General features: G+C 38.3%; 1 protein-coding gene across 1 annotated transcript in view; it reads right to left on the bottom strand.

Annotated features, from left to right (window-relative positions):
* Positions 1-13,254: 13,254 nt before the first annotated feature.
* Positions 13,255-27,560, bottom strand: part of LOC123668193 (sphingolipid delta(4)-desaturase DES1) — a 32,059-nt gene continuing 17,753 nt past the window's right edge. Inside the window, exons 3-7 of the mRNA XM_045601983.1 lie at positions 27,062-27,201; positions 20,275-20,488; positions 19,473-19,538; positions 18,055-18,200; positions 13,255-13,427 (exon numbers count right to left, since the gene is read on the bottom strand). Of these exons, the coding sequence (XP_045457939.1) occupies positions 13,287-13,427; positions 18,055-18,200; positions 19,473-19,538; positions 20,275-20,488; positions 27,062-27,201 (707 nt within the window). The 3' untranslated portion in view covers positions 13,255-13,286. The remainder of the gene's footprint in view (positions 13,428-18,054; positions 18,201-19,472; positions 19,539-20,274; positions 20,489-27,061; positions 27,202-27,560) is intronic.

Here is a 27,560-nt window from a genome sequence, read left to right as displayed (position 1 = left end):
AGGATGGTTTGTCACGTTTTTCAATGGATATAGAAACTTCTTTTTCGAAACAAGAATAGATGTTGTGTGGTTTTACTGATATAATGGACGCTTATAACGGAATTTCCATCGAAGTTGTTATAAGTAGGTTACTGGAATTTGGTGTTGATATCCATTTGTGTAGATATATCAACAATTTTCTCAAACATAGAATAATTATTTATGAACTGTCAAATGGCAAAGAGGTAACTAGAGTGTGTCGAATTGGATTAGCCCAAGGGTGCCCGATGTCTCGTACCTTATTTAACATTGCTACAATACATTTTAATGAACTATTAGACAACCAAGTTAAAATAATTTAGTGCCCTGATAATTTCGTATTCTATTGCAGCAACAAAAACATCAACAACTGTGTTTTACCAATGCAAAGAACCTTAAATGATTTTGAAATGCTATTAGGAGAAATCGGTTTGCAATTATCTTTAACAAAAACTAAATTATGTATATTTACTAGAAAGTACAAGATTTCAGCTATTTATATAAAAGTAAACAACGTAATAATTGAAGCTGTCAAATACATCAAATTTCGAGGTATATGATTTGATTATCGTTTAAATTTTAGTAAACATACTAATGAAGTTCAACTTAAATGCTCTAAATATGTTAATATTTTAAGTTGTACCGGTAGTTACAACTGTAGCACATCCTACACACCCAAGGAGACTTTATCTAAGTATAGTAGAGAGTAGAATAGACTACGGAAGTTGTGTCTTTGCAAATGCTAGTAAAAACTTACTCAAGAAATTAGACGTTATTCAAAATCAAAGCATGCGTATTTGCGGTGGATTCATAAAATCTACTCCGGTCCATGTCATGGAAAACGAACTTTGTATACCGCCATTATTCTCCAGACGAAAATACCTATCTGACAAATACTATCTGAAACTTTCCTCTACGAAAAATGAATATTTACGCAAACTCATTTTAGATTTAGAAATTTTGACTCAATCGGGTGGTCCTTACTGGAATAAACATGGCAAGCCCTATATAATTGACAGTCATATATATTTAAAAGAATGCCGAATAAACTCATTTGAAATATGCCCCTCCTTTCAAATTTCTCCACAAAATTTTACAATTCCACTTAGGACGATTTGCCTACCAACTATACCTTCTTTACTAGTTCAAAAAAGAATTTTGAACTCACTCTCTTGAATTGAAACTCACCTCAAAACAACGTATCCGGACTATGTTCATATATACACCGACGGATCGATAACTAATGACTCAAAAGGTTGTTCCTTTTTTGATTCAAAAAACAATTTTCAAGCCAAATTTACTGTTCCAAATTCACATATTCCAATAATTAGTCTGGAACTTATAGCAATTCGAGGGGCTCTGTCATATATAGAAAGCTCAGAATACAAGAATGTACTTATAGTTTCAGATTCCCAAAGTAGTACCATTTGATTTCCTGTGCCGATGACGGATTAGGAAGAAATGAGGCTTTCTACATTATTAAGTGTATTTTAAAATTAATACGTAATTGGGTAAATGTCCGACTTTAGTGGGTGCCATCTCACGTCGGTATTCGTGGCAATGAGATGGCCGACGTCTTGGCAAAAACAGCATCATATGATGGGATTCCAATCGACGTGACTCCCCACTACACTGATTTCCTGGGTCTAATCAAGAAAAGAGCCTACTCGGCCTGGGACTTATATTTTCAAGATAAATCTGAGGATAAAGGCTTGTGGTACCGAACTTTGTCAGATAAACCGCCAAATGTTTCGTGGTTCTGAAAAATTATACTTAACACACGAGACCTTTCACTTGCTTTCAGAGTTCGATCCTACCGCCTTCCACTTAATTGTTTTCTTTATCTTATGCGAAAAGCAAATAGTCCTAACTGTACCGTCTAAAACTGCTGGGGCTCATTTTGGACTCAAAGCTCACTTTCAACGCGCACGTATCCGCAGTATGCAAAAAAGCTGCGGACATTTATAAACAGCTTGCGCGCGCGGCGAGAGTGACTTGGGGTCTGAACGGAGAGATCGTACGGACCATATATCTGGCGGTGATAGAGCCCATTGTTCTGTACGCAGCGAGCGTATGGTCCTCTGCAGCAGAGAAGTTGACGGTACGAAAGCAACTAAACTCACTGCAGAGAGGATTTGCTCTGAAAATGTGCAGGGCGTACAGAACGGTGTCGCTTACATCGGCACTAGTCCTCTCAGGTTTGCTCCCGTTAGACCTTCGTGTTCGAGAGGCGGCCATACTATTTGAGACCAAAAAGGGTTACAGCACGGACCTTCTTCCACCGGGAGGAGAGCTGGAGCGCAAGGTGGGACCAATGCAAAACCCCCACCCTTCTCTACTCATGACAACGGAGTACGAGCGCTTAGAGAGTCTGAACCCCGAAGTCCTTGAGGAACACAGCATCGTCGGGCCTCTTATCTTTACCGACGGAAGCAAAATAGAGGGTAAAGTTGGAGCCGCCCTCACATGTTGGGACCAAGACAGGGAAGTAAGATACTCCACTTTCCGGTTAGAGCCGCACAACACTGTCTTTCAATCCGAGATGTACACACTCTTCAGAGCAGTGGAAATAGCAAAAACCTCAAAGTCACGCTCCATCAACATCTTGAGCGACTCGAGGTCATCTTTGGATCTGCTGAGGAGCCCCTCAGTGACTCACCCTCTGGCCGTGGAAATGAAGAGTCGAATCAGACAGCTCCGGGAGGAAAATAAGACAGTGCGGTTCTTTTGGTTGAGGGCCCATTTTGGAACACCGGGCAATGAGAGAGCGGACGAGCTGGCCAAAAGGGCGGCTTTAACAAAAAATACGGCACCTGACTACGACAGAGTACCAATCTCGTATGTCAGAAGGCGGATCCGGGAAGCGACTGTCAGGGTCTGGCAGGACAGATACAATTCTTCGAAGACTGGCTCGGTCACGAAAATATTCCTACCGGATGTAAAGACCGCTTACAGACTGGTAAGGAAATCGGCACCAACATCTGTCGACACGCAAATTCTGACCGGCCACGGAGGATTTGCGGCGTATCTTCACAGATTCCACCTCACTGACAGTCCCTCGTGTATCTGCGACCCGAATTGTGAGGAGACAGTTCTGCATATTATACTGAATTGCCCGAGGTTCGGCAAGGAAAGGCTGGATCTGGAACTCAAACTCCAGATTAAACTGGACCAGCCATCGCTCCATACCATCCTGGAGAGCGAGGCCAGCAGAACGTCCTTCCTCCCATTCGCGAGAAAGGCCGTCAATACAGCCGCAAAGAGGAACAGCACGCTTTCTCCATCACCGGCTTTAACACCTGCGCAGAGTGCCAACACCGTCGTTCATACAACACACACTCAGATACACTACACACAAGCACAAATAGAGCAAAACCGTGTCCAACAAGCCGCTCAGCGAGATAACACAACAGCTCCGCGGATGTCTCCTGGCCGCACCCTTCTGGGCCAAATAACTAGGACCATGTCTCCCTCACTCCAGGACCTGTTCAGGAATAGAGCCAACCAAAACGCACCTCCGCAGCCGACTCAGAGCAGGATGACACAATCCTCGCCCAGTGAAGTGAATGGAAGTGGAGAAGTTGGTATTAGGACCAGATGCGTGGCTCTATTCATGGACAGCGAAGTGGAGAGGATGGGGATAAGCTTCTGTCGCTCCGAAGAACTCAATCGGCTGGCGATTTCGCCGGGACTCGCCTTATTGATAAACGGTAGCACTCAAAAGACAAGCATAAGGCGCACAAAAATCACAGCGCTAGCGCAAGAACAGGAGGGCGACCCGACCTATCGTTTGTTGCGGTTAAAAAACAAAGAGATCGCACTCTTCGAATGGGGAGAGACGTCCGCCTTCGCGCAGTCCAGCTTGTGGCTACAGCGGATGAGCGAGATCACCGGGGGAATCCCCGGAAGAATCAGTATTGATTCGATGAGAGTCGGCTATGATAGAGGCGACGTATCAGATAGGTACGGTTGCCTAATGGCCTCCAAGAACAGTGAGGTCATTGTCTACGAAGACAGGGGGGAGGACCTTGGTTACTTAAGACCAAAATCAAAATCACCTTCACCCTCTGCATCGCCGGCTCTCGGGGAAGCCGCACCGAGCGACTCGGAGCGCCTACAACTAAAGGTCGAGGCCCAGAAGGTAGAACAACGTAGGGCAACGGCCGCACCCAAATCTAAGCCGAGCTCGATGTCATTGGCGACATTTATCCAGGCAACCATCTCCCCGAAGCAAAGTAAGCTTCCCCATCACCCCTCTCCCAAAAAGGCTGGACAGGGAGAGCGACTATCGGAGGCGCTGAGCAGGTTCACCAAAGACAATAGTCCGAGGCACCCAGCGGCGTCACCGGCCGCTCGAACTAGGGCCGATATGGGACAAGTATCACCACCGAGACATCGACCGGCGTCCACACCGCTTCAACACGCGGAAAACGCCCTAATCGAGTTCCTGGCCATTATTAAGGCAAACCGCGAGGTAAGCTTGGCCACCTGCAAAAAGATCATGCAGGCCTACCAGTACGATCACCAAAGATTACTGGAGGTGGAACTCGAAGAAGCCGAATCAGCCATATACAACAGTGATACCCGACAAATACTCAAGGGCAAGATGTCGGGTAGGTATATGGCCGCATATAACATCACAGCAGGCTTCGTGAGCGCGGTCGAGTCTGAGGGTAATGACGAGGAGTCACAAACCTTTGAAACACCCGAAGGGGACCCGGTGGTGGTAGTGGCGAGATGCACGAAAGTAATGCTGGGTGACCGGATGCTACGGATGGCAAAAACCATCACGGGCGACCGGGCCGAAGCCGGCTTACCGTACGTGACCTGGGAACTACCATCACTGGAGTGGATAAACGGGGTACCGGGATGCGGCAAGACAACCCGAATAGTCAGGGACTTCGATGGGGACACAGAAGTCGTGATTACGACCACAGTCGAGGCGGCTAAAGATCTAAAAGAAAAACTGGTGCACCGCTATGGCAACAAGGTCAAGCAAAGGGTGCGTACTATGGCCTCCGTTCTGGTAAATGGCTTCCGTGAGGGTTCAAAAATCAACCGCCTAACGGTGGACGAAGCCCTCATGAACCATTTCGGAGCCATAGTAATGGCCGCCCGACTATCGGGAGCTGAGAAGGTAGTCCTCATCGGAGACATAAACCAACTGCCGTACATCGACAGGGATAACCTGTTCGAGATGCGGTATTGTAGACCAACCCTTATAACGACTATTTCGTGCGAGTTGTCGTGCACGCATCGTAACCCCAAAGATGTCGCCTTTGCCATCAGTGAGGTTTACAAGTCCGTGTACAGCTCAAGCACAAAGATCCGATCTTTGCGAGTGGAGAGTCTCACAGGCGCGCGCATTCCTGTAGGAAGGGACCGAACCCTGTACCTGGTATTTACGCAAGAGGAGAAGAGATTGCTGACTGATCAGGGATACGGGTCCGGTGAGGGATCGCGCGTCTTAACCATTCATGAGGCGCAGGGCCAGACCTATGAGGACGTCATCGTCCTCCAGACAAATACAAGGAGGCTCAAGATCCACGACAGCGTTTCGCACGCTGTAGTCGCGGTGACTAGACACACCAACACCTGTAGTGCTATTCTGTAAGAACATTTTCGTGTCTCGACAGCGGAATCCGCGGTGAGATATCAAATTCGTATTCATTAAAACTCGACAGTCCCGTATCGCCACATTTGTGAGTGCGGCGACGAGTCGAACTCTGTTGCGTGAGAACGTTGACATTTAATAGTATGAATTCGGTATTCTGTAAGGGGATTTACCGCTTCACACATCACAATTCGAGACTTGATTCGACCCTTGACTTCATGCACATATTCTAAAATAAAGTCATAAGAAAAGAATATCGATAAAATAAACACAGCTCTAAATTGTCGCTCTTCGATTCGACACTCACTTCACATCGCTTGTGCGTACGGAATGTTTACATAATTCCAAACCAAGGTGAAGTGGGTTCGCTTTCGAAGTTAGCGCTGTCACTCAGGTGAAGCTCGATATCGAAATTGTTATTTACAGAATAGCCCTGCTGTGTCTATTACACCGACGACCGTGACGACGCAATTGGTCGCTTTGTGGCGAGGGCAGCGGAGATGACGGACAAGAAAATCCTTGAGCATAGTCTCAAGATGGCCATTCACCATAGAGATGCTGCCGTCGTTGAGAATGTGCTCAAAATGTTGAAAAATGTAGAGGTGTGAAGACATCATTGTATTGTAAGTATAAATTATGCGTAGATAAAAGTGTAAAGTAAGTAATATAAATAATAAAATTGAATGTAATAGTATAGGAATAGGATAATGTAATTGTAATGATAAGGCTTTATATATTTACTTAATAAGATAGGATTAGTCATATAATATATTAATAAAAATTAAAAAAAAAATGAAATTTAAATGGATAAAACGATTCCTAACCACAAAAAAAAAAGTACATAACTACTAACAATAACATAGGTTAAGTGTACATTGTAAGTAGCTAATAAGTGTACATATATTGTAGTTAGAAAATAAGTGTACATATATTGTAGTTAGCAAATAAGTGTAAATATAATAAAAATAATTAGTATATAAGAATATAAAATAAGCAATATGTAGAATAGTCTTGGTCAGTGGACTCGCGTCGACTTTTAGAAATTTGAAATTTTAAGACTAGTTATTAAGGCTTCTAGATTCTAAAATGCGGTGAAGTACCGATGCATGTTAAAAAAAAAATAATAATAACAATATATGGAATAACAAAAGCACGGGCATAATAAGCCTGTGGATATATCACATAACTAAAAAAAAAAAAAAAAAAAAAAAACTGTACCGTCTGTGGCTTCCATGAGGATCTTTACCATGGACATAAGTCCTACTACCGTTACTACCGTCTTGGACTTCTCCGCAGAGTTTTGAGAGCATTGTGCCCACGCGAATGAGGCCTCCTCGCCCCATTCGAACAGTACAATAATCTTTTCTTGCAGCTGCACGCATCGATAGTTCGAGCCACTCACTATCCGCAAGTCCAGAGCATCAATCTTGTCGCCGGCGACACCGTCACTCGATCCTCCGAACGACAAAAGCTTATACCTATTTTTTCTGCGGTGCCACTCATGAAAAGGGCTACACCCCCCGTCATTATACTTGGTTCGCCACGTTCTCACCTTTCTCTAATTAGCTCTTCAACCGTCGCGTAGAGTGTGGTGTGTTGTTGGTGTCGGTGTTTTTGCCCTCCCAAGAAGTCTCCGCAGTATTTTAGGGACAGCTCGCAGTGACCTCATAATTGGATTTCGGGGAATGCTGGATTGTGCAGCTGCTGCATTCTGTAGTGTGGGCTGTGTTGCGTGGACGGGAGATAGCGCGGCGATCGAACCATTTGCCTTGGCAGCCATTTGAGCGACCGTTCTCGCGAATTTGAGAAAAGGCGATCTTGTAGTCTCTTTCTCCAAGATGGTGTGGAGAGAAATTTGGTCTAGTTTTATCTATAGCTGGGTTTCCAACTCCAGTCTTCTTTGGCCAAACCGTGGACATTCCAAAAGAATATGGATCACCGTTTTCTCGCACTCCGGGTCGCATACACATGAGGGACTACTTTTAAGCCCGAAGCGATGCAGGTACGCCGCGAAACCTCCATGACCAGTCATAATTTGGACATCGACTGGTATTAGTGTCATAGTTATTCATTTAGAATACACACTTTTAACTACATTTAATATGTTATCACACTAATTACTTATACGCCACTTATCGATTAGCACCGTTAGTCGCACAATAATTAAACAAAACTACTTCTTCACTTACAAATTATCATTTTTAAAATTAGTATTAACTATTCGGAAGATGGTGTCTCCATGTTTACGCTCTTTCGTTACTTCAACAAATGATAATTACAGTAAAAATACTACAACCTTATAAAATTACAATCAATACAATCTTATATTATTAGAAGCATAAGTTTGTACGATAACTGTATTGGTTAAGTAACTACCCTGCAAAACAGATAATAAAGATGTGATGCTGATAAACCATTCAGAAGATGGTGTCGGCATCTCTGTTTCGGTAAGTTTTGTAATATACCTAATGTTAAAATGTAAATTTTTATTTTGTTTGATATTTTTGCTAACTTAACTTTCCTTTAATTTTTTTTTTTGTAAATGATGTCATTTTTGACGTATCTACGTTACGTGTGAGTATCACCTTATAGCGAAATAAATGTTTGCATTTAATTTCATGTCTTATCCAAAATCTGTAGCAGCCCGCGGGAAGTAAATGATACCGCTTTCAAGCTGTGTCGTCTTCACGTAGTGAGTGTGGTCGAGAGTCCCTGGGGGGGGGGTCGGGGGTAGAGCAACGCATTTTCGATGCTTTTGGTTTTGCAGGCGTCTATAGGCTACGGCTGCTTTTCCCATTTGCCGGGTCGCAACCCGGTACCGGGACTTTAAAGTAAAATACCGGGTCGGTTTAAATAAATTATACCTGCTATCCCGAACGACGCCGCAACGAACCCGCAACCGCCAGCGCAACAGGTAGAATACATGGCTGTAACCGTTGCGCCAATTCGGCATTCCTCGTCGGCAAATAATACCAAAGACGTACTTAAGTAAACATTTATTAAAACATTATATATTTTTTACACGTAAAAACACTTTTGTACACACCTGTATTATACCTTGCCTTATGTAATAGTACAGATTACATACAATATCAGATCTATCACACATACACAGAAATCGACAAACAAATAAAAAAAAATTAAAGTGGTTACTTCAAGAGTATTTTTCGAAAAAAACTGTATTTAGTTGAAATTTTATACAATTTTTGTCCCTATTGCAAATTTTTATTCTAAATTTAGGTTCAATTAGAAAGTGGTGATATTCAATAAATTCAGATTTGTTTTAAACTTTTTTTTCAATTATTTTTATTCGATTAATTGTAATATGTCATATTGTAGGACAACTTTTAATTTTTTCCTATAAGGAGGGGGAGGGGGGGGGTAAAAACTAACAAAGAATACTCATTCGTAATAAAAGAATGGCGACCTCTTTCGTTCGGGTGACTCATATTTGCACCTTACACAGAGTATTTCTTTCACACATACTTGATTCTAAAAGAAAATATGAATATACAGGGTTACAGGAAAAGTCGACCTAGATCCGTTAAGGGCGTGTAGTACACACCATTTCTGAATGATTTCACTATGGAACCCCCCATCCTAAACTTAACCGTTTTCGAGATATTCGAGTTTTAATTTTTTTTATGAAAATGCCCAATTTTTCGGCTATTGAATTGAATATTTTGAATTTTTTTGACTCTTATGATTATTTTTTTGGTTTTTTACATGAAGAATGAGATGCTTAATGACCTCAATGACTAAAATTGCACGTAAGTTAACTAAATAGGTCGTTGTAGACGATCGAAACTTAAGAAAATAAGTAAAAATTATAAAAAAAATATTTTTCTTTTCTGGACATCTCAAAATGGCCTTTACCCTGGCCAGCCAGATGTCCCGATCTGACCCCCATGGATTTTTATGTATGGGGGCACATGAAGAGCCTCGTTTACAGTGAGCCCAACCCCATATCGTCAGTGGAAGTTCTCATAAGACGACATAAGAAGGACATTAACCATTGGTGTAGTGAAAAGTGGACTACGTGAAAGAATGAGAAAATGTGTGCGAAATAGAGGTGGACACGTGGAACATGAACCTCAAAAACATTAGGTGAATAAATGTTATTTTGAACTGATTTATTGTTTCATTTAGCTTACTACAATCACCGACGATCTTGTAATGATGATGATGCTGAACTTAAGTCAAATTAATTAAATAAGCGCTATTTATTCTGACTGCCATGTAGCCTTAGAAACTAAGTTTCACCTTTGAGGTTAGTAAATAACCTAGAGTGTTATACTTCGTTGGATAGCTGATAAAATGTAGATGTTCTTAAGCACATCTGCAGAGCAAGTGCCATAATAATTTTTTGAGATATCCAGAAAAGAAAAATATTTTTTTATAATTTGTACTTATTTTCTTAAGTTTCGATCGTCTACAACGACCTATTTAGTTAACTTACGTGCAATTTTAGTCATTGAGGTCATTAAGCATCTCATTCTTCATGTAAAAAACCAAAAAAATAATCATAAGAGTCAAAAAAATTCAAAATATTCAATTCAATAGCCGAAAAATTGGGCATTTTCATAAAAAAAATTAAAACTCGAATATCTCGAAAACGGTTAAGTTTAGGATGGGGGGTTCCATAGTGAAATCATTCAGAAATGGTGTGTACTACACGCCCTTAACGGATCTAGGTCGACTTTTCCTGTAACCCTGTATATATATATATATAGATATATATATATATATATAGTAATCTGTACTACACGAGTTTTTTCACCATTTAATTTATTATATTACATAAAAATAGCGCTTGTATGTAAGCTCTTTACTATTTATAAACAATCAAAGCAATACACGTGAAATTTATAAATAATTAATAACTAACAGTAATGTTCACAATTAATAAAATTTTATTTATTAAAAATACGATTAATTTAATACAATTTTGAACATACTATTTATATTATATATGAAGTAGAAAGGGGTTAAGTTACTTTAAACAAAGTTTTTCAGCAGACACATTTTAAGATTAAATTTTTATGTATGAATCAATACGTAATTAAGAATTATTATATAATCATCATCACTTCAGCCTAATACAGTCCACTGCTGGACATAGGCCTCCAAAAGTTCGTGCCAAAAATGGCGTGAACTCATGTGTGTTGCCCATAGTCCCACGCTGGGCAGGCGGATTGGTGACCGCAATACTGGCTTTGTCGCTCCGACGACGCTGCCGTCTTCGGCCTGTATATTTCAAAGCCAGCAGTGGGATGGTTATCCCGCGTATTATATAATACATTGCTATAATAATTCTTAATTTTATATACTATTTTGTGTTAACAAGGCCATTACTTAACACGTTATACTAAGCTAACTCATAAAAGTGAACTTTTCAATAAAGGTTTATAAAAAGGGAAACGTGATACCTTTTATATTAATAAAGATACTTATTTATATTTGATATCTTTAATAGTTAATTGATTCATTGTAATTTCACAATTTTTTCATTACATATAAAAACACATTTTATTAAGTTCTCATTAAAAAACCAACTTATCGAATTTTGAGTTGGCGTAGTATTAATTGTTGGTGTCGAAATGTAAAGGTATACAAAAAAAGGTCGTCTGAAACAACCTTCAAACCAGTTTAGTTGACTATACAACTATTTCCCACATACTTCTGTGCCACACGATAACACTTGTCAAGAAATATAACAACTTACGCAAAGAAAACGCAATAAATCCATACATATTTAGAAGCAATTTTTTTTTTTATCTATATATATACCAAAATCGTGTTTATCATTTAATTAAAATATTATACATTACAATTGTATTTAAAAAGCAACATCTAAACGTTAACGTTACCTGAGTGCCGTAACATGTTGTAACATGTTATAAATGCGTGCACATTTTTTTTAATATCTCAAATATCACCTCTGCATTAAATGCATTATTCTAGTTTTAAAAAATTAAAATAAATTTTCTTTTTATTCGCTATAAATAAGATTACTGTTGTTAATTTGACAGCCGAAAAAATAAAAAATTAATGGACTGAAAGAAATAAATTTAATCCTCCTACGCGTATCTTTGTACATATTTATTTAGCTTGTTGTAATTTTTTTTTACTTATTAACAAAAAAAAGGAGTAAAAAATTCAGCCGAATAATAAGAGATATTTCTAAAAAAGGATTGACTTATTTATAAACGTAAATGCGCAATAAATTATTTCATTGATTAGCGCGCTTAAAAAAAATATCGTAATCGGTCCTCCCAGTCAAAAGTTCTGAGGTAACAAATACATAAAAAAATTCAGTCGAATTGAGAACCTCCTCCTTTTTGAAGTCTATTAAAAATCGTTACACATGACAACACTTGTAGAGGTGTTATGTTTAACCAATTTTCCAAATAGACGGGTTAGGTCCGTTAGAAGTATTTTAAGAATTCCGAATAAAAAATTATTTTTGCCCTATATTTTTGGGTCAAAATAAAATATTCAATTCAGATTCTTCTTTATGGTTAAAACATAAATCTCATTAATTTTATTAAGCTACCAAATACAAGTTGAACAGACATATAAAAAAATATATATATATAAAAAAAACCCTATTTCACTTTAGCCACGCCATAACTTTACTAAATTTTGTAACACTTTGTGGAAGGTACTTATGGAATGAAAAATTACACAGAAAATTTGATTTAAAAAAAAATGTAGCAATTATTCAAAATTCAAGCATTTGATATTTCGCTTGACAGACGTGTACCGAGTTCGATGGTGAATAAGAAATGTTAAAAACATTTTTTAAATAAAATAAACAGCGTTTTAGACAAATCTATATAAATAAAAATGAATGTTGCTAAGCGCATAACTCTAGAATGGCTCGACTCAAAAAATCGACCTGGTAATTATTTTTTATGTTCCTTAAGGGCCACAGAAGGTTTTAATACAAAAAAATAAATAATAATAATAATTTTTTTATTAACTTTTGACAGACTTCTGGCAAACTATCCGGACATCTAGTCTATACAAATAAATAAAATTGGAGTATCTGTTTGTAATATTAAAATAACCGCTTTTTACTAAATGTATATGAATGTATACACGACACATATACCGAAATAACATTTTTTTTTAATTTTTGTCTGTCTGTCTGTTTTTTCCGGCTAATCTCTGAAACGGCTAGACCGATTTTGACGGGGCTTTTACTGATATATAGCTGATGTAATAAGAAATAACATAGGCTACTTTTACTTTAGAAATTTATTTATTTTGTAACTCTGCGAACTGAAAAATAAGTCTTTTTAAATTCCACGCGGACGAAGTCGCGGGAAGCTGTTATAAATACAAATAAAAAGTAAATCGACATAAGTATTTGCATATGTAGTAGTATACGATCTTTAATATATTCAGTACCTTTATGAAGTAATAAAATATATAGATATATATTCTATTTTTAAGACAATATAAGAGATTTAACAGACTTAAACGACTGACTGATATTACTTTTGACATTTTAAAAATATACTTGTTTAACAAACCATTATTATTCGTTACAGAATGAAACTGGCTATTTATAACGAAATTTTAACTACCAAAAATCTGCATTAATCGAATATATATATAATATTGAAATAGTATTTACATTAAAAACCTAACTCTCTAGACCTTGGTGTTTACGTTTTATCCTCGCGTAGGGACCGATCTCGGGGTCCATGATGAAATCGTAAATGACTGATGACCAGCTGGTGTGCTGCGGCAGGTCGTCATAAAACTCTGGTGCGATTCGTTTCACCTGAAAATTATTATTTTAAACATAATTAATTATTGAACTTATATACACTACGAGTATATATAACACAAAAAAAAATCTCTTTAACTCAAAAATTACTCGTATTATCTTGATGAAATTTGAATGGAACCACTTGACACCGACTTTTGAATAAATAATTGTGTTTGCTCGCAAACGAAAAAAAAAACCGACTTCAATTACATCGACAAGTAATACAACGTAGACGAAAAAATAGTCAAGCAACTACGCATTATCAAAGATTACTCAAAAAGTAGTTATCAGATCTCGATAAAATTTATATGTGACCACATGATAAACATCAGCTTGCGATTAAATCAAAAATTATCAAAATCGGTACACCCAGTAAAAAGTTATTGCGGATTTTCGAGAGTTTCCCTCGATTTCTCTAGGATCCCATCATCAGATCCTGGTTTCCTTATCTTGGTACCAAACTAAGGATATCCGTTTCCAGCAAAAACAGAATTATTAAAACCGGTACATCCAGTAGAAAGTTATGCGGTATAATATATAATACAACGTAGGTCGACGAAAAAAGCGTCAAGTAAAAACGCATTATTAGATATAACTCGAAAAGTAGTTGTTAGATTTCAAATAAATTTAAATGGGACCAATTGACACACACCACCTTTCGATTAAAACAAAATTTGTCGAAATCGATCTACCCGGTCAAAAGTTCTGATGTAACATACATAAAAAAAAAAATACAGTCGAATTGAGAACCTCCTCCTTTTTTGGAAGTCGGTTAAAAAAGAATCATTAAAACACGGTAGACTTCGTAAAAAGTTATAAGGTTGACACATAAAAAAATTTAGTCGAAATGAGAACCAGGTATACTAGCTAAGGTGACTAGCAATGAAAATCGAGACGGTAAAAAATTAATAATATTATTGACTAGATGACCGGGTGATCTTAGTATCAACTGCAAATATTTGCGAAAAATATGGACAAAACACCACGCATCTATAAATATTTGACAACCAAGTGACAATTTTTTTTATATTTATTAGTTTTTTTTTTTTTTTTTGATGTCATCAAACGTTTCAAAGTTAGGAACATTTTGTATTGGAAAATTAAATTGTCGTTTTTACTATTTAATGTTATTAATTTTTTTATTTTTCTCACAAACCTTCCCTGAACTTCAAGGTATTTCAAGATCAAAATTAGCCAAATCGGTCCAGCCATTCTCGAGTTTTAGCGAGACAAACGAACGAGCAATTAATTTTTATATATAGATTTCACGGCTGGCGAGACATAGCCAATGCCATGATTATGTCAATGTCAATTTATCGGTTAAATACGCCTGTAGTATCCGAGTGCTTTTGTTGGCTTAGTTTCGAAATAAATAATTATGATTGTTATCTATACTAATATTATTAAGAGTAAAAGATTTGTTTGTCTGTTTGCATTGAATATGCTCCGAAACTGCTGAACCGATTTGAATAATTATTTCACTGTTAGGAAACTACACTGTCCGCGGGCGGTATGCTGTATATTACGTTTTGAAAAAATTAGGAAAAAAATTATTTTGAATTTTTTTAAATACCCGTGCAAAGCCCGGGTGGAATGCTATTCAAATATTAAAAAAAACGGACTTTAATTTTTATATAACTAGGTCGGCAAACAAGCGTATACGGCTCGCCTGCTGGGCCAGGTGGGTAGGTAGGAGGGGGGTCTCATAAATGACCATGTGTGACAAGGAGGAATCTATACAAATATTGTAAAGCTAAGTTTGTTTGTTTGAACGCGCTAATCTCAGGAAATACTGATACGGATTGAAAAATTATTTTTGTGTTGGATGGCCCTTTTACCGAAGAAGGCTATGGGTATAGGCTATATAGTATTTTAGTACGTTTGAAATACAATTTTAAACAAGACTAGCCGCGCCACGCACTTTCACCCGCTTAATTTCCGATCCCGAGGAAATAATAATAAGATAAAAAGTAGCATATGTGATATTCAAGATTTACAGCTATGTACGTACCAAGTTTTATTAATATTGGTCAAGTGGTTTTTGCATGAAAGAGTAACAAAGATCCATCACAATCTCTTGCATTTATATTTAAGATACAATTAAATCGCGCTTTTGTTCACTTGTAACCGAAGATAATTATAATAACAATGCAAATTTCTTTATCATTTCGATTCGAAAGTTAATATTATGAAAAATATATTTTTGAGAAGACGCGTGAGAATAGACACGAGAGTAAAGTGCACGCGACGGCAATTTTATAAATAACTAGCCGACCTGGCGAACTTCGTACCGCCTTCTCATTATTTTCTAATATAACAAGTATATATATCGAAATAAAATATAGTCTATCTTTCAAGTTGGATCAAACTGCACAGGGTGTGCAAATTTGATTCAAATTGGTCAAGTAGTTTAGGAAGTCTATCGCGAACAAACAAAGCGTAATTTATATATATTAAGATAATTATTTAATGCGCAATTTTATTATATATCTAAGTACTAGATCGTTCAATAAGTCCCGAGACTAACCTGGAAATGGCGCATATATTAAAAACTCTTTTGATTTTTAAAAAGTACTGGCTATCAATACAAGAATATGTGTCAAATTTTTAAAAATGGAACAATAAAATTATTGATTTTGAAACATTTAAGTGACGCTACGGTTGTAATTTCGATACAATGGAAAAAAACGAGTTTCGCGTGTTGATAAAACATTGTTTTTAATGGGAAAAAATACCGTTGAAGCACAGCAATGGCTTATAAAATGTTATGCAGGATCAGCTCCCTCTAAAGCAACCATTTGTCGGTGGTATGCCGACTTCAAACGCGGTCGCATGGACACCAATGATGGGGAACGCTCAGGTCGTCCAAATGAAGCAGTAACTCAACAAAATATTAACCAAGTCCTCAAAATCGTATTGGAAGATCGGAAGGTAAAAGTGCGAGAGATAGCCGAGATAGTGAAGATTTCAGCTGGTAATGTTTTCACTATTTTACATAAAAATTTGGCCATGAAAAAGCTTTTTTCTAAGTGGGTGCCGCGTTTGCTTACAACTAATCAAAAGGAACAACGTATCAATGATTCAGAGCGATGTTTGGCGCTGATGAATCATAATAAAAAGGATTTTTTACGTCGGTATGTAACAATGGATGAAACCTGGATATACCATTTCACTCCGGAATCCAATCGGCAGGCAGCGGAGTGGAGAGCGGCTGGTGAAAGCCGCCCGAAGCGTCCAAACACTCAGAAATCGGCCGGTAAGGTTATGGCGTCTATATTTTGGGATGCGCATGGAATACTTTTCATCGACTACCTTGAAAAGGGACAAAATATAAATAGTGACTATTACATGTGCTTATTGGAGCGATTGAAGTACGAAATTGCGGATAAACGGCCTCACATGAACAAAAAGAAAGTCGTGTTTCACCAGGACAACGCGCCTTGTCACAAGTCCGTGAGAACGATGGCCAAAATTAACGAATTGGGCTTCGAATTGCTTCCTCATCCCCCTTATTCGCCAGACTTGGCCCCCAGCGATTACTGGCTGTTTGCAGACCTCAAAAAAATGCTTCAGGGTAAGAAATTTGACTCAAATAGTGAAGTTATCGCAGCAACGGAGGCTTATTTTGAAGCCAAAGACAAATCGTTCTACACACATGGGATAGAAAAGTTAGAAAAGCGTTGGAGGGACTGTATCGCTCTTGGAGGAGACTATGTTGATGAATAAAAATTAATTTTATAAAAAAGACCTTTTTTTAGTACTTAGTCTCGGGACTTATTGAACCACGTGTTATCTACACAATACACACACGGTCGTCTGTTCTTAAAGTAAGCAACTTAATGCTTTTGTTACAGGTAACAGCCGACTGGTATATAACATACTTATAAATAACACATATATAAATAAATATTTATATCACACCCAGACTCGGGGAATAGAACCCACAACCCTCAGAGCAGAAAGCAGGATCACTACAAACTGCGCCAACGGGCTAGTCGAAAAGTTCTACTTCTTCTGGCGCGTAAGGGAAAAATGATGAGAGAAAAAATCGACACCCTGTAGTCAGCTAGTCAACGAAGAAGAAGTTAGCAACGTGAAGTTAGCTAGCCAATGAAGCATAACTTCTTACGTAAGTTCATAAGTACACACACACACACACACACACACACAACTGTTTTAGAGCGTTAGGGCAAGTAAGTTGCATATTGAGGTTATAATATCGATTCTGATATCGCAGATAAATGAAAGGACGCCAGATTAATTACACGTTGTATATCTTACTTAATAAGGATCTAAATTTATAATACCCCATTGAGGAAAGTACCACGGGGCCAAGCTTGTGTCAGGCTTGGTCCAACTATGTAGAACTCTGGGCCAAGCTTGCAAGCCAGTCTTGGTGGAAGTCTGGAATGATAACGATGGGCCAGGCTTGGTCGCCAGAACTGGGCCATGCCCACGCTTGGATCTCCAATGAATGGCCAAGGCTGGGCAAGGTTGGGTGATCATTGGCATGGCCGAGTCTGGGTTAATCAGCCTGGCCCAAGTCTGGCCGGCTGTGATCATTCTTGATGAAATGAAGTTCTTTAAGCCTAAAAATTTTTATCATAATCGAAATTTACCTGTAATAAACGAAACTTACCTCAGGTAACCTGCTACCGGGGACGGCGGGAAAGTCGTGATGTTCATTGTGGTAGCCCACGTTGAATGTGATCCAGTTTAGGGGTCCGTAGTAGGAGTACGTTTCGAAACCCTTACGGAACATGTAGTGTTCTGATATAAAGTGACCTGTGGGAGGAAATGTTTTATTTTGTAAGCGATTATTTAAATTTTTATGGGACATATGTATATATTAATTTTTTGTGTAACGTATCCACAGCTCAGCACAGGCCTCATTCCCCATGTAAGAGAAGGATCAGAGCTTAATGTACCACGCTACTCCAATGCGGGTTGGCGGATATATTCTCTACTATCAGTAACAATCACTATCAGGTGTACATGATAACAACCGGGACCGATAGCTTAACTTGCTCTCCAAAGCACGGCGGGATGACTCACATATAAAAACATACTTTAAATAAATATTTCTAAACAAAAAGCACCGATCACCATCATTATCATTCCAGCCTATCGCAGTCCACTGCTGGACATAGGCCTCCACAAGTTCAAGCCAAAAATGGCGTGGACTCATGTGTGTTGCCCATAGTCACCACGCTGGGCAGGCGAGTTGGTGACCGTAGGCCTGGCTTTGTCGCACCGAAGACGCTGCTGCCCGTCTTCGGCCTGTGTATTTCATTGCCAGCAGTTGGATGGTTATCCCGCCATCGGTCGGCTTTATAAGTTCCAAGGTAGTAGTGGAACTGTGTTATCCCTTAGTCGCCTCTTACGACACCAACAGGAAGAGAGGGGGTGGCTATATTCTTTAATGCCGTAGCCACACAGCATAAGAACGACGAAAGCGGCTCATTTCGAAGGACATGGAGAAATGCTTAATACGGCACGATGGGACAATCCGTGGTTTTTAGTAATTGACTAACTGATGCACACGACTTCATCCGCGTGCGTCAATTTATTATTCCTTCAATTTAACTATTTCAACTCATCCCAATTTAAATATCCCAAATCAATGAACTCTAATTTTTTCAGATCAAAAGTATTCTATATGTTGATGTTGTTTAAATCGGGCCAGGCAGGCCGTACAAACAGACAGACAAACAGACAAAAACAAATTTGAAAAATATCTACATTATAGTCTAAGATCCGAACCTAAGTCGATCTTCACCGAGCTGATAATAGAATGAAACATACTATATAATAAATTTAGTACATTAGACAATATTAAATATGGATTGCTTAAAATAATACTGGTTTTTTGGCTCGGTGAAGATCGGCTTGGGATCGCATCTTTTACCATTAGTTCTATTTCACTTCTTACATCCCCCCGACTTGGTTTTTACCATTTCTTTTCATTATACAGAAATTCGACTTCTACAGTTTTATTATATATATATAGATAGTATAAGAGAAAGAATAATATATAAAATAGATAGCCATATTTACCTGCCACTGGATGCATCCCCATTGACAGTAATGACCCAATCAATAAGTAACCCATCACTTTCCACCCTAAAAAAATAAATTGTTAATTAATTGATAAGCAATCGAGTGTCAACTATAGATAAGTTATCGTACAAATATTGTTGAAGTTAAGTTTATTTTAATATACAAAATAAATAGAGTATGTTTGACATAAAGGCAAGGATGTCATTCCCGAGGTAGAGAAGTTTTAGATAATGATATATATATATATATATATATATATATATATATATATATATATATATATATATATATATATATATATATACTAGCTGAACCTGCAAACGTTGTTTTGCCATATATGTTATTAACACCCTTAATCCCCCCCCCCTCTTATAACTTAGGGGTATGAAAAATAGATGTTGGCCGATTCTCAGACCTACCCGATATGCCCACAAAATTTTATTAAAATCGGTCGAGCCGTTTCGGAGGAGTTCAATGTTTAACACCATGACACGAGAATTTTATATATTATATATATATATATATATATATTTAATATGCATAGAACAACACCAGAAGCATGAAGCATGAAGCAAGCGGGTTGTCAACGCTATCACCTCCCCCTGCCCCCCGTAGGAGCTCTGGTCACAGGACCGACCAGGACTCCTATGGGAATTGGGGATGGGGTCGACAACGCGTTTGCGATGCTTCTGATGTTGCAGACGTCTATAAGCAACGGTAATCGCTTACCATCAGGTCAGACGTACGCTTGTTTGCCGAACTAGTTGGGTAAAAAAAAATAATAATAAATCGAGCTTACCGAAAACTTTGATAACTATCGCATCGAAGAACAGCTGAATGATCAGATTGACCAGTTCCAAGGGCTGTGGCGGTTTAGGCCTAACGACCAAAGGTCGGAGTGAATAGAAAAATGGCTGTAACAGAATCCACACTAGCTTCCCCCCTGTCGTACAGAATAACTTCGCTTCGACAAGCGTTGGTAGATCGACGTCGATAACTTCGTCGCCTTGGTACTGGAAAAGGAGAAAAATAAGCGTCATTATCGACCGCTATCGGTGTAATGGTGCGATTGCTGTGTCGGCGGTGTCTAAATGCCAACGGTCGCGAGTTCGATTATCGCTCGGAGTGGATATTTGTGTTTATACAAATACTTATTTCAGGTCTGGTTGTTAGTCCTTGTGAGACTCCCAACCGTACCTCGGAGAGCACGTTAAGCCATCGGTCCCGGTTATTATCATGTAGACCTGAAATCTATCCGCACGAACGCATTGGAGCAGCGTGGTGGATTAAGCTCTGATCCTTCTCCTACATGGGGAATGAGGCCTATGCCAAGCAGTGAGATATTACAGGCTGAAGCGAAATCAGTGTTTCTCACATACACACGGTCGTCTGTTCCTAGGTTAGACATTGTAATACCTATGTTTTATTGACTAACGTTTTGAAGGTATGGAATAATTGTGTTTGCTCGCAAAACGAAAAAAAAACGACTTCAATTGCATCAACAACTAATACAACGTAGGAAGACGAAAAAATTGTCAAGAAACAAACGCGTTACTAGAGATATCTCAGTGCTTGTCACATCTCTATTAAATTTAAATGTAACCACAAACATGCACAACCTTTCGATTTATAAAAAATCATCGAAATCGGTCCACCCAGTCAAAAGTTAGAGGGTAAGATAAAAAAAAGCCGGCAAACAAGCGTACGGGTCCACCTGATGGGAAGCGGTTACCGTAGCCTATAGACGCCTGCAACACCAGAAGCATCGCGTGTTCGTTGCCGACCTTACCCCCAATCTCCTGGGGGGAGCTCTGGTCACCTAACTCACCACAGGAACACAACACTTCTTGAAAACAGTGCTATTTCGCTGTCTAAATTATGATGTTAAAAAAAGTAGTGATAAAGTACAAAGTATCTAGACAAACAAATTTTTATTTATTCTTATAACTATGCTATTAATCCCTACTAATAAATACAAATGTGAATGTAAGTTTGTTCGTTACGCTTTCACACGAAGCTTTCACACGAAAACTACTGAACAGAACATCACGAAACTTTGTACATAAGTTTTTAAGAGTTTATGGGATTATATATATATATAATCCCATAACTTAATTAGGTTATACTAGGACAAAAACTACCCTATCTCCCAAGTTAGAACAAATTATAGGATTAAGGAAATACGTATGAATAGATGAATAGATTAGAAATAGAGCTTCCTTATATACATATATACTGTTTTGTGTGTATTTTATAACGTAACTACAACATATATATGTCTGAAATTGTAAAAACTATTTTCTGTTTTTGTTTATGTTTAATAAATTTCATTTCATTTCAATTACAGATGCTTACAAAATTTTATAAACATTGGTTCAATAGTTTCGGAGTTACATACGAGGGGAGGTCCAAAAGTTCGTGGAATGGAAGGGATGGAGTGGGGATATGGTAGCTCGCTTAGTGTCATATTAATTGGGGACTCATTATTAGTATATAAACTGAGTTTCAGCCCTATTGCGTCATTCGCTTACGAATACTCGGCTGCTAAACAAGTAAATCCGGAAGAAAACTGAAACTATGGAGAAAATTGAACACCGTGCTGTGATAAAATTCCTTACCAAGCAGGGAAAGAGCGCTCAGACCATTTTGAATGAAATGGAAACCGTTTATGGGGAACAGTGCCCTCGTACATCAATGATGTATGACAAGTGGCTTGGTCTTTTTAAACATGGTCGGGAGTCGATTGAAGACGACCCCCGCTCGGGAAGGCCAGTTGGGGCCACCACATCAGACATAATCGAAAAAGTGAAAAAAATTGTACTGGAGAACACCCGTTTGAAGAAAAAACAGTTATCTGCATTAGTTCGAGTATCAGGTACTACCATTTTGCGATTCCTACATGACCACCTGGGTATGACAAAAGTCAGTGCAAGATGGGTACCGAAAATGCTTACGCCGCTTCAGAAACAGCAACGCGTCGATGCGCAAAACAATTTTTGGAGTTGTGTGGAGACGAACCTGCTCAGATTTTGGAGCGGATTGTTACCGGAGATGAAACATGGGTTCATCACTTTGAGGCTGAGTCCAAACAAGAGTCCATGCAATGGCATAAAAAGGGGACACCACCGCCAAAGAAATTCAAAGTGTCGGAGTCGGCTGGAAAGTTGATGGCTCTTGTGTTTTGATATTGTGAGGGGATATTACTGATTGATTAAAAAGAAAAGGGAAGGACCATAACCGGAGAATATTACGCAACGATATTAGAAAATTGAGGGAGGCCATAAAGGAAAAACGTCGAAGAAAATTGACTAAGAGTGTGTTGCTCTTGCAAGACAACGCGCCGGTTCACAAGAGCAGAGTTGCAATGGCTGCTCTGCACACGCATGGCTTCGAATCACTAGTCCACCCACCCTACAGTCCAGATCTGGCCCCAAGTGATTTTTATTTGTTTCCTAATTTAAAAAAAAACTTAAGGGGAAGGAAATTTTCCGACGACAATGGGGTAAAGGAGGCAATTTTAGCTCATTTTGATGCAAAAGGTAAAAAATATTTTTACGATGGCTTAGAAAGATTAATTCATAGATCCAATAAATGTATTCAGCTTAAGGGTGACTATATTGAAAAGGAAAAATAGATTTATTGGTTATTTGGACCTCCCCTCGTACATTTAAAATTTTCATTGACACCCACTCCCGCAATCCTTATTGGGAACGTGAGATCATAAAATCCGCTCTTTGATCATTTCTATAAAAGATTCCTACCAAATTTAGTCGATTTTTTTTTTTAATATCACTTGTTCGGCAAACAAACGTACGGCTCACCTGATAGTAAGCGATTACCGTAGCTTATAGACGCCTGCAACACCAGAAGCATCGCAAGCGCGTCGCCGACCCAATCCCCAATCCCCCCCAGGAGCTCTGATCACCTTACTCACCAAAAAGAACACAATACTGCTTGAAAGCAGTATTCTTTAGCTGTGATCTTCTGTAAGGTCGAGGTACTACCCCAGTCGGGCTGCTCCATATTTTGAGCAAGAAATTCCTGCTGTGCCCTACCTCAGTTGGCATCTCGATAGGAGCTATAGTTTAAAAACGGGGATTTTCCTTTGTTTACGCTTCCCGCGACCCTCTCTTATGGGTGGAATTTCTTAAAATCCGTTCTTAGCTAACCTTTACTCAGCGAAAGGAATATTCCTACCAAATTTCAAGTCTCTACGCCTTATGGTTCCAGAGATGTCGTGATGAGGCAATATATAGGTGAAAATCTCTTATAATATGTCTTTTTTCGTCGTACTGGCTATTTCAAAACTAAAAAAAAATGCTAAGAACTTAAATTTCAAATTATTTAAAAACATAGAATTCTTTTCTTATAATTAGTCATTTGTTTAATGGTTAGCGTTCTGTTTACATCGCATTTGTACGTTTTTCGTCATCGTGGATATGTTAAAAATCCGAGTGGTTATGGAATATGAGTTCCGTTGTGGTAGCAAAGCGACAGAAGCGGCTCGCAGCATCAACGACGTTTACGGTGCGAACGTTACTAACGATCTTACCACCCGTTATAGGGTTGCTCGCTTTCGTTCCAGAAATTTTGACCTAAGAAATGAACCACGTGGTCGGCCGAAAATGTTGGTCCACAATGACGAATTAAAGGCGATTGTGGAGGCTAATGATTCTCAAACTACAACTGAATTAGCAGCAGCTTTCGAAGTAAGCACTAAAACAATATTGGTCAATTTGCATCAAATTGGCAAGGTAAAGAAGCTCGACAAATGGGTGCCTCACGAATTGAATGTACGCCAGCGCGAAATACGCGTCGAGACGTGCCTTGCAATGCTCAACAGCCACACAAACGAAGGCATATTGAACCGCATTGTTACTTGTGACGAAAAATGGATTCTATTCGACAATCGCAAGCGCTCAGCTAGTTGGTTAGATCCTGATTCAGTACCTAAACTATGCCCTAAACGAAAAATGACCCCTAAGAAAGTGATAGTAACTATTTAGTGGTCTAGCGCCGGTGTAATTCATCACAGCTTCTTACCAAACGGCATGAGCATTACTGCAGATGTGTAGTGTGAAGAACTAAACACAATAATGGGGAAGCTCGCACGTCTCCAACCAGCTTTGGTCAATCGCCCGGCTCCACTGCTCCTGCACGACAACGCGCGACCTCATACTGCACAGCAGACGGTCTTCAAGTTACAGGAGCTGGGGTTGGAAGTTCTCCGTCATCCACCGTACTCACCAGATCTTGCCCAACAGACTCACTTTTTCCAGAATTTGGATAGCTTCTTGGCGGGAAAAAATCCAATACTCGAGAGGCAGTACAAAATGCCTTTGAAGAGTTTGTTGCCTCCCGGCCAGGAGAGTTTTCCAAGAAAGATATCAATCAATAAGTTACCACTACGTTGGCACAAATGCATTGATTCCATGGGTAATTACTTTAAATAATAAAAATTAAAAATATAAAAAAAAATGTGCGTTATTTCATCAAAAACGGCAATTTCATAGGTATTACTTCCTATTACTACTTTATAACCTAATTAAGCTATGTACCCGTTAGATCGAAATTTTTGATATGATGATTTTATATTCGGTTCCCTGCCACCGTGGCTACGTTGGCTAGAGCACCGACACGGTCAGTCGGAGATGGAGGTTAGATCCCCGCTGGAACGGTCTTTTTTTTATTATGTCAAATAGGCAGGCATTTGACCACAATCTCACCTGATGTTAAGTGACGATGCGGTCGAAGGTGGAGCATGCCTGTCCAATAACAGCCTATTCACTCTGGCCTTGAAGGCACCCAGATTGTATCGTTCGGGAAACACAGACGCGGGTAACGAGTTCCATTCCTTAGCTGTGCGCATCAGGAGGTCGATTATTGATATGATATTATAACATGTTTAGAATTCCCCAATGTGTGGATAACACAAAAATAAATGATAGGAATATGATACTTTTTATTTCAAAAAAAAATAATTCATTCATTATCATCGAAGGCGTTATATATTAGATCACTTGTCACTTATATACAAAAGTGAATCAGTAGACAATAACACAATTACCTTATCTTTTGTTACTAGAATGCCATTTGTCATAAAATTCAGCAATCGGACAGGTGTTAAAAAAAATTGATAACATCGTGTGAACAATACTGACTACTCGAGATAACATTAATACTGGCCAATTCGAATACATTTCAATATAGACCTTTTGATAACTTATGATTGGAACACAAGCAAAGCCTAAGAGGGCGCTGGGGTATGGAAAAATATTATCTTAAAGCCCACTTCATTGGGCGTTTATTATTTTTGTGATGCAAATATATAACATTTTTTTTTACTTCGACTTGATTTACGTATACTATTACTTTTCACTGAATTTTATGTTCAATAACAATAAAATATAGCCTATATCACTCCTGAATAGTGTAACTTTCTGTTAGTGGAAGATTTTTTATGATCAGGTCAGTATTTGCGACGATTACCCCCTACAAACATTAAAAACATTACCTCTTTTTAATATTAGTATAGAAGTATAGATGTGTATTTATTTTTATGTCTGATACTACATATTTTGAACCCCTCTCTCTACTAACAATTCTAGTCTTCTGTCCAAAAGTTGAAGAAAATCTGGAAGAAATCACCGCTTTAGCGATAAGGCCGGCTGTTGCAGTTAATCCAACTTTTTTTTGTTTACATAATTAACTTTATGTGCAAAAAAAGTGTAAATAAATAAATAAATAAAATGGCTTTTGAGGATAATAATAATAATAATATATTCTTTATTGTACACAAAAATATAAGGATATTAAAATTAAGAAACTAGTAATTATTCTAATCTTTATTTTTTACTACAAGACGGCCAACAAGAGATCGGTCCGTCTGATAGTAAGCTTCTACCCTCCCCAGGAACTCTGACCATCTTAGAACAGTAACCCAAAACTCCTTGATAACAGTGTTATTTCAATGTAATCTTTTGTAAGTTTGAGGTACTTCCACGGACGGGCTCCTTCAAATTATTTTCTCCTGTGCCGTAACTCGAGAATAACAATCTACATGTAGACAATAATTAACAAAAGTACACAAAAAAAAAGTACACTGGCAACAATTTTATATGTCGTTCTACATATTTCTATAACAAGCACCCTACAGGTAACTGATATTTTTAATTGCAAAATAGGAAGATACAAGTGGGACGTTAAGGAAATGCTTAAATATATGCCTACCTAGATTAGAGATTTTTCATTTTCATTTTTAACAACAAAAATTTTTTTCTCCAATGTTTTTGTTAATTTTTTTTTCTCCCAAGCATTATGTTTCACGCAATGTTATAAGTGCTGTTGTATGTATTAGCTAATAGTGGAAACTTTATTGATTTCAGTCTTGTAATTAGTCATAATATAATAATGTTGTATAAAATTATATGTTTCCCAAATAAAAATAAAGATATTCATTGATTCGGCCAGCAATATCTGGCCTCTTTCTCTATAAAACAATAGTATAGAACTCTTCTCACGAGCTCGTTACTTTCAGACATAAAAACACACACACATAAATGAATAATAATAAAAAAACTACTCACCCTATGATGTTCCAAGTGGTACTTCCTAAAGCTAATCGAGATGGGGATGCCAATTGGGAGATTCGCGAAGAAGCCGAAGAGGCGGTTGTGGAGCGGTCGGTTGTGGCCGAATGCTAGATTGTGGGCTATTTCGTGAATTGCTGAAACAACACAAATCACATTATTATATTTACATAATCCATATATCTTCTAATTCTTACTCGAATTTCATTTAATTAAAATGAAATAACTTTTTTCGGATTTTATCGTAATTTATTGAGTTTTTTTTTTAAATACCCGACGTTTCGGATACATCAACCATGGTCACGGAAGCACCCCTGTCCTCCCTCGTTTGAATCCGATTCGAAATATATATATATCGTGTCCTCTAGAATCTGTTCCTATGTCGGAGGTCCAGGAAACACACAAACAATACACAAGCTTCAGGCGATTTATTACTTAAAACTACAGATCGACGCTTTATTCTTATTCATATCCAAGGTTGTCTGGAAAAGATTGC

The sequence above is a fragment of the Melitaea cinxia genome, chromosome 30 (assembly GCF_905220565.1).
Source record: "Melitaea cinxia chromosome 30, ilMelCinx1.1, whole genome shotgun sequence".
NCBI classification, from domain to species: Eukaryota; Metazoa; Arthropoda; class Insecta; order Lepidoptera; family Nymphalidae; genus Melitaea; species Melitaea cinxia.
Note: the sequence above shows the minus strand (reverse complement) of the source record. Positions and strands in the feature narration are given on the sequence as shown.